Source organism: Pteropus alecto, unplaced genomic scaffold, assembly GCF_000325575.1.
Source record: "Pteropus alecto unplaced genomic scaffold, ASM32557v1 scaffold61, whole genome shotgun sequence".
NCBI lineage: Eukaryota > Metazoa > Chordata > Mammalia > Chiroptera > Pteropodidae > Pteropus > Pteropus alecto.
The window spans coordinates 7,517,018-7,525,406 of record NW_006434835.1 but is presented as its reverse complement, the minus strand read 5'-3'; the positions used below and the strand labels follow the sequence as shown (position 1 = coordinate 7,525,406).

Sequence of the window (8,389 nt, the reverse complement as noted above, 5' to 3'; positions counted from 1 at the left end):
ATTCAGTACAATATACACATTAATTAACAATTCTACCATTACTAGGGCTGCTGTTTAAAGCCAAAAAAAAAAAAAAAAAAAAAAAAATTAATGACTATCCTGAGTAAAAAAAAAAAAAAATTAACGACAGTAGTCAAAAACAATTCTCAAAGGATTTGAGAAAAATAGAGTGAAAAGGCAATGTTAGCTAAGCTCTTAGCTAAATCCACTCTTAATGGCCCCCAGTATTTAAACTATCATGGATTAAAGCCATGAAAATAAAAATTTCAATTTGAAATTTTATTAGCGTGTTGCTAAGATGATCAATAAAAACATCAACAGATAGGCTTTGTTGACATAGTTGGAAAACTGCTCCCTCATTTCTAAAACTTTATTTCCACTTCTCCATCTTCTAAGATTTCTATGCTAGGAAAAGCCAAACTAAATATACTGGCTATGGTGCTGTAATAATGCTGGTTTCTGGAATGCTGCCATGTCTTCCCCCTCCCTCTCCTCCGACCCCTTTAAAAATAGGATTATTTTTGAAATGCAGCCCAAGGACGGAGCCATCTAGGGTTACGAACGACAAGCGCCCTCCTCCACGAATTCGAGTTCCCAGATACCAGGAGAACCTTCTCCTTGCCGGGGGTGCGGGGCCGGAGCTCCTCACCAAATTAGCTGCGCCATGTTCCTCCCCGGACCAGAGGCTTCCCTGCCAGAGAGGGAGACTCACAGGCGAGCACGGGTGGGGGTGGCGCTCGCTTCCCTGGGTGGAAAGAACAGGAAGCAAACACTATCTAGCTTAGCCCGGAGCCTGGATACGGCGGCAGGGGACCTGGGGCTGGAGAGCTGGAACAGTCCCAGGCAGCCTTGGGATAACCCGGAGTCCCGCTCTCTTGTGGAATGATTCACAAGTGCATAAGGGACAGGCTCGATTTCTTGGAAATCCTGCGATCTGGGGACACATCCATACAGGAGCTGAACTGCGCCCTGAAAAGCTCAATTCTCACCTCCGACCGGTCTTTGGGTGCGCGTTTGGGGACAGTGATGGTCCCTTTCTAGTAGGTGGGGTGATAGTCGCTGAGCAGTGCCTCGGGGAGCAGTCTAGTCCCTGCTCCCCTCAGCCCTTTCTCCTCCACCCCCCTCCCACACCCTCATAACTCAAGGGGAAAGCACGCTACGTTTCTCAACACCATCGCCCCCGCTGGGCGTCTCGGCCGGGCTCGCTCGCACGGTTGCCCTTCCAGTCCCCGAGCCAGTTCTTGAGACTTCCTGCCACTTGCTGGAGGGGTGCGAGGGTGCAGCCTGGCACTGGCTCGCGGAGGACGTGCGAGGGAGGCGGGGGTGGTGAATCGCCGGCTGGGAAGGGGGCGGGACGCGGGGATACAGGAGGGGCAGGCAGCACCCCCAGGCTACTCCTTGTCGTCCACCAGGTCGGCGAGCTCCTGGAGCACGCGCAGGCGACCGCTGGCGTCGATGCGGCGCTTCTCGCGGATGAGGTCTTCCAGGCTGTGAAACCTGGCCGTGTGCACCTTGTTCTCGCCCAGGTGCACCTTGAGATAGTACTGCTGCTGCGGGGGCTGCGTGCCGGCCGGCACCTCCCCTCCCGCCTTGAACTCCCGCTTGCCAAAGCGGCACCAGGCGGCGAAGCTCTCCGAGTTCGTCCAGCAGATCTCCTCGCTTTTGAGGCCCAGGTGGCCACAGGCGTTCTGCACCACCAGCTCGGCCACCAGCGGGCGGTAGCGGTACCAGCTATTCACCACCCGGCCCACGTTGGCCGCGCCCGCCTCATACAGGCTGTCCTGGCGGATCTCGCCTTGGTGCAGGTGGATGATCTGCCCGCCGCCCACGTAGACCGCCCAGTGCGGGGCAGGCGCGGGCGGCTCCGGCGCAGGCTGCAGCCACAGCAGCTCTAGCAGATCGCCCGGCTCGCAGAGAGCGGGCAGCGCGGTGACCGCACAGACGCTCAGGTCGGCGCCCTGAGGGCCGCCGCTCACTTTGGAAAAGATGCATTCCTGGCCCCGAAAGGCGGAGAACTGAGTTTCGTTAAGGACCAGCTGGTGCAGCAGGTGGTGGTGGTGGCGGCTGGGGCTCTCCGGGCCGGGAGTGCAGCCCGGAGCGGCCTTCACACCAAACTTGTCCGGTTGGCCGCGTTCGTCCAGGTCCTCCTCCTCATCCGAGAAGAAGTAGGCGACCCCAACCCTCAGCTCGTCCTTCTCGATCCCCGACGGGTCCCCTGTGGGCAGCTCGCTGTAGTTGAGGTGGGTGATGCGGTCCAGTTGGTTGCCCATCAATGACGCGGCGAGGTGAGGGCCAGAAGCGGGGACCTGCGGGATCAGAGAAGAGGGAGAGACGCGGATCAGAATCCAGCTGCCGCTCCGCAGGACGCGTAGTGCCCCTGGGACGGGACCTGCCCGCTCGCCCACGCTACGGTCCCGGAGTCCCCCGGCCAGCCGAGTCTCCCGTGCCTCCTTGCGGGTGGGACGGGCACAGAAGCCACCAGCGAGTGAGCGCGGACGCCACAACACAGCCGCGGACTCCGTCAGGGAACCCGGTCCAACTCCCACAAGAGAGAAAAGGCAGGAGGCCTGGAGGGCGTGGGGTCCCAGTGGGTGGGACAGCGCGGGTTGTGACAGCGTGGGAGGTGTACTCAGGAAAGGACGGAGGGGTCAGCTGGAAGGGAGAGGGGGCGCCTAAGTCTTCAGAGCTCGGAGCAAGCGGCGCTCTCATCTCTGTCCCTGCGCTCTCAACCCACCCCTCGGTTTTGCATGAGGTCCCGCTCCTCTCCTGACAGCGCCTCGCACAATGACAACCGGACACATTCGCAGGCGCTCATCTGACACCAGCAAAATGTTGCACACTTGGAGTCCAGACATTGCTCGTACACTGGTGTGATAGTGACACACACACACACACCCACACACACACGACAGACCTTCTCGATGACACACTCAGACCCCCACATTCGTACGCAGTTCCAGCCCCCCACTCGAACGCACGCCGATGCACCTACGCCCAAGCGCCCGGGCACACCTGGCCACACAGGCAGGTGCACTCTGCCCTTATTTCTCCTGCCTTCTCCCCAGCAGAGCCGATCCGGCTGCGCCAGGGCGAGGCTGCTCTGTCTAAAATAACCTAACAAAGAGGCGAGGGAGGGAAGGGGGAAGCCGGCGCTGTGTACGTGTGCGGTGTGCGTGTGGATTGTGTAGGAAGGTCCACTTTCAGCCAAAACGCCCCCCTACGCCCTACCCGGCACAGGGTCCAAACGGTCGAAGAAGAAAACGTTTCCAAGGCAAAGACAGCCGCCTTTCCGTACCCGTGATTTCCCTGCTCCCGAAACCCCAAACTCCTTTAAAGTCTCCTGTTCCCCATGGGTGCTGCGGAGGCGGTGGTGGCGAGAGGGTCCTGGGCGGCGCGTGGGGCTGCAGCTCCACTCTGTCCCGTGCGGAACCGTGCGGTGCGCGGCGCGGAAGCGGTGCGTCGGCCGGTCGCCGCTGGCTGGGGCGCCTGGTCCACCTGGGCAGTCCCGACTCGGTTCTGGTTTCCCACAGCGGAGGCGACGACTCTAAGTAGCCGGAGCGATTGGGTCCAGGGCCCGCCCCGGGACGCGCTCATTGGTTGGGGCGGGTGCCCAGGCCCTGTCGATCTCCGCTGGAGGGGGAGGGGAGTAGGGGCGGGTCTCCAGAGCGCGCCACCCCTCCCCGCCCTGTCCCCGCGCGCACCAGGGCGCGCGCCTACCCTGCGAGCGGAGGTGTGAACGTGGCGGGGAGCGCGCGAGGGGCGCGGCGCTTCTGCAAGGTGTCGCTGCGCGCTTCCAACCACTACCCCCAGCTCCTCCTCCAAGCCGATTGTAACTGAGGGCACCGCCTGCCCGCGTTCTGTGTTCAGGGAGTATGAACTCCAGCAATGAAGTCCGGGAGAGTGGGGGTGGTGGGGGAGTGGGGGGGTCGTGGAGAAGAAAACCCAAACGCTTACCAAACTGAACAGGCATCGTTGGTTGATTTTCTTCCCTCCCTCCCTTCCTTCTTTCCTTTCTTTTTTTAGTATTTTATTTTATTACATTATTAGTTTCAAGTATACAGTACATTGGTTAGATATTTACATAGTTTATGAAACAGTCGCCCCAATTACTCTATCACCCCTCTGGCTCTCCACCTAGCCATTACATTACTGCTGACTGCATTCCGTATGCCATGCGCCCCATCCTTGTGGAAAAAAAAAAAATGAAATCCTACTTTTCGTTTTCTTTCATAATAGACTAAGATATATTTGAGGAAAACCTTAAATACACTGCAAATGTGTATAGTCCCTTTGCCAAGAAGGGGGTTTGGTGCATAGTGTGCTCTCAGTAGTTACATCTTATCTGACCTAAGGCACACATGAACAGTATACACTTTCGTTTACTGAGATGTTAGCGCTTGTTTTTGTTTCAGCTTTTACCAATTCGAGAGCTCCGACACCTAGCATGTGCATTAAATTAGATGATGTCTGAGAAGGTTTGCTCTGTGTTATAGAGTATTGGGTTTCCAAATGGTCTGGTATCATCAATGACCCTGGTAGAAATACAGATACTAGACAGGCTCTGTCCCAGATTCAGTGAAACGTTATCTCAGCATGGGCTCTATGAACCTGCACGTTGACTGTCTAGATGTGACATAGTAATCACTGGTCAAGCACTACTCAAGTGTAGGACAGTCTTATTCCTTTGGGTACAGTGACAGCCCTGGAAGAGTGGGCACCTAATAAATACTTGGAATTACATTCCGAAGGCATTCTGTGGTCCATCTTTAATGAACTTCATTTTAGGCTTATTCATACTAAGCTGGTAAGTTTATCTGTTTGCATTCAAAGGTGTGTGAAGTCAAGTGGTTTTTATAAGTCATGATACAGCTGTGTGGCAGAGCTGGGGATTTTCCTCTCTTTCTGTTCTTCAACTTCCCGTGTCCCAGTCTGCTGTGCGAATAGAACAGAAACCCGAGGGAACAGGAGGCTCTCTGCTCTCAGACGGTGAATTCCTCATTTGGCTATTGATCGATTGATGATGAAAATCCTGGGTTAGGCTCTACAAATGTAACTTCTTTGCTCTTCTTATTGCTTCTGAACTCCCTTCTTTTCACAGGTCTTTTTATGATCCATTCCAGGCGAAGACCAGTCTATCCCCCCGTGCTCTGAATGCCTTCTTCTTGTATCTTCTTGAGGACTTCACACTTCCATTACCCCTTCTCTTCGCCTTCATTTAGAATCCTACCTGTTCTACTAGCTCCTTCCCAGTTGCATATAAACACTCTCAAGTTTCTCACGTCTTAAAAATATCCCCTGTCTGTCTTCTTTGAGATGCACTCCCATCTTAAAAGAATCGTCAATACACATTTTATCTCAACCCACCACAGGCTACTCCTGCAACCTATCACTCCAATGAATAACTCTCACCAAAGGGACAAACAGTCCATTGGTATTGAATCTGACGGATGCTTTGGGGTTCGTACCTTTCTTGGCTTCTCAGAAGCACGTGGCACAGCTGACAACTTCTTCTTTATTGAGATAAGTTCTTTTTTTCACCTTCCATTGTATCACACTGTGCTGCTTTCCCTTCAGCTTCCCTGTCTATTCTTCTGACTGTGTTTTATGGGCTCGTTTCCTCCAGCTTGTCCTTTCATTGTTGGTTTTCTTCAGGATTCTGTTCCCAGATTCTCTTCTCAATGCTTTCTCGCTGCACGATCTTGGCTGCTGCTTTGACTCTCATCATATTGTAGTGGGGAATCCCTGATGGAAATCTCCAGGTCCCGTCTCTCTCCTGAATTACAGACCCAGCTGTCCAAAAGCCTAGAAGACGCATTCTTGAGTCTGTCCCACAGACACCAAAAGACCAGGATATCCTAAGCTGAAGACTCCTTTTATCTGGAAACGTGCGCTTCCCTTGGCATCTTTCCTTTTCAGGATGGGCTCCATTTCCGTCCCAGTTCTGCAAGTCTGTGCCTAGGCACTCTGTCACTTTGCCGTCATCCTCAGGCCCGACACATCACCATGCCCACCTCCTGTTGTTTCTCCCTCACGGATATCTTTTCTGTCCTTCCACTTTAGTTGTTCCTACTGCGGCCACCTTAGTCCCAGTACCTTCGACAGACCGTGGCCTTTCTCGCATCACTGTTCTGTCTCCTCTGCTAAGATTCTTTCCTCTGGTCTTCGCCTGGCAAGAAAGCTTTGTTAAGGTCTGACTTTAGATAGCACCGCCTCCCAGCAAGAGGACAGACCGTGATGTTCCCACTGGCATCCCCGTCGCTGAGCTCTGTTCAGGCTGCAAGTCAGAAGTTTAAGACACGTTTTTGGAATAGAATCGAATTGCTAGTGTAGCTCTAGGGAATCAAAGGAATTTTTTTTTTCTCTTTCTTTCCTCTACTCAGTCTTCCCTCTCCCATTTAAATATCCCTACATCCTATACCACAGGGCAGGCCATCTCCGACAGACTTGTAATAAACACATTGCCAATTGATAGAGACACTTTAGAATTTAGCGAAAGGGGAAAAGTGAACGGTGAAAAGTAGCCGCTTAGATTTCCACTTCACTTGTTCTTAGGGCACTTCCTTCCGGCGTCATGGTGCATTTTTTTAAACTACTAATGCTGACTCATTTTGTTTTCCTTGCCTAGTAATTATATTTATCATAATGAGGTATTTATTGTCCCATTGTCAAACGTTGAGATCTAAGTACAGCCCGAGCACATAGTTAATCAAGTATGGTTTCTATTTAAAAACATGTAGTTACCATACCACTCCTACGAACACATACTCGTGCTATTTCTAAATTACCGAGGGCAGGGAGCTTAATGCATGTCCTCACGCTCCCGTTCCGTCAGCTCTCTTGCCTTGGTGTTGTCCTGATTGCTCTCTGTGTCTTTCACTTTGGTCCTAATATCTGAGCTTGTCCTTGTACCATAGAGCAGCTTTTGTATTGGTTCTGTTTCAGAGTGCCTGCATTCAGATCCTGGCTCCACTCGTGCTAGCTATCTGGCCTTGGGCTAGATGCTTAATTCCTATGTGTCTCAATTTATTCATCTTCGAAATGTGAATAATGATAGTATTTCTTCTTTAAGGGGTTTTGATATTAAGTGAGATAGTATATTGAAAGCATCTAGCACAGCGTCTGGCCCAGAATGCGTTCTTAAAAACTATTATTAAATATGATTAAAGAATTCTGTCCTGCTGGATCCATAGCATTTTTCTTCTCCATATTCTTTCTTTATAATTTTCTGTATCTTTCTATCTATTATGATGATTATTATTACACTGGAGCACGTAGTATTAAGCCTGGGAATTAGACCCAGATTCTACCTTAGCTAGTGTCTATTATATTAACTTCACATCTGATTGAAAAGCGTTTACTGAGCATGTACTCTGAACCAGACCCAGGGCTTGGGCCTGGGGAGCCAAAGGTGAAGAGGACACATTTCCTGTTCTCCGGAGCTCACGTTGTGTATGGAGAAGTGACCAGGCTGTGATCCAATGCAAACAAACAGAGGCAATAAAGCGTTTTAAAAGCATGTAAAGTTAACACAGAGGAGGAAATTATTAACCGACGGAAGAATCAGGAGGAGGCTGTTTTATAGAGAGGTTTTGCAGAATGAATATGATTTTTCTGAGCAGGAAAGAGGGAGCCCTTTTAGTCAAAAGGAACAGCGTGTATCAAATGCTCAGGAGTCTTGAAAAACCTGACATTTTCAGAGAATGTCCAAATGGTTTGGTATGGGTAGGAGGTGACATAGACATGGCCAGGTCAGAAAGGGGCCCTTGTGTTATGCCATTTTAGAAATGGTTTTTAGGAAGGCCATCTTCCCCGTGGTGTCAGGCTTACACTGAAGGGCAAAGAGACCAGGGACGGGAAGTCTGTGGACGAGGATGTGGCAAGAGGCCGGGTACCTTAGTCACCATGAGCTGCTCTAACAGACACCAAGGCCTGGGGCTTCCGTAGCAGACATTTATATCTCAAAGTTCTGGAGGCTAAAGTCCAAGATCAAGGTATGGCATAGTCAGGTTCTGGTGTGCAGACAACTGCCTTTCGCTGTGTGGTCACGCGGTAGGGAGGGTGGGGAGAGAGAGTGAGAAAAAGAGGGAGGAGGAGGAGGAAAGAAGAGAGAGCTTTCTTGTCTCATCCTGTCACGAGGGTTCTGCCTCCCCACAGCTCCATCTCTAAATCCTACCACACTGAAGATCAGGGTTTGAACATGTGAATTTTAGGATAACACAAACACTTATTTCATGGCACCAAGTAAATGATCCTGAGGGCCTGGAATAAGGTGCAGGTCCTGGGGAACGTGGACTCTGATATACCTGTAGGACGGAGAATCAATAGGGATTAGTGAGCATTTGGATACTCGAGATAATGGCGTGAGTTGGGTGACTTGCAGCTGCGTAGA

General features: G+C 51.6%; 1 protein-coding gene across 2 annotated transcripts; it reads right to left on the bottom strand.

The window, feature by feature from the left end:
- Positions 1-264: 264 nt before the first annotated feature.
- Positions 265-3,563, bottom strand: FAM84A (family with sequence similarity 84 member A). 2 transcript variants are annotated; one of them, XM_015588261.2, is made up of 2 exons: positions 3,229-3,563; positions 265-2,306 (listed from the first exon to the last, which is right to left on the bottom strand). In XM_015588261.2, exon 2 carries the CDS (start codon positions 2,268-2,270, stop codon positions 1,392-1,394), a length of 879 nt encoding a protein of 292 aa, XP_015443747.1. In that variant the 5' UTR covers positions 2,271-2,306; positions 3,229-3,563; the 3' UTR covers positions 265-1,391. The 2 variants fall into 2 exon arrangements, with proteins under 2 accessions (XP_015443747.1, XP_006910302.1); XM_006910240.3 differs by having other exon boundaries at positions 3,296-3,563.
- Between the last annotated feature and the right edge of the window lie 4,826 nt (positions 3,564-8,389).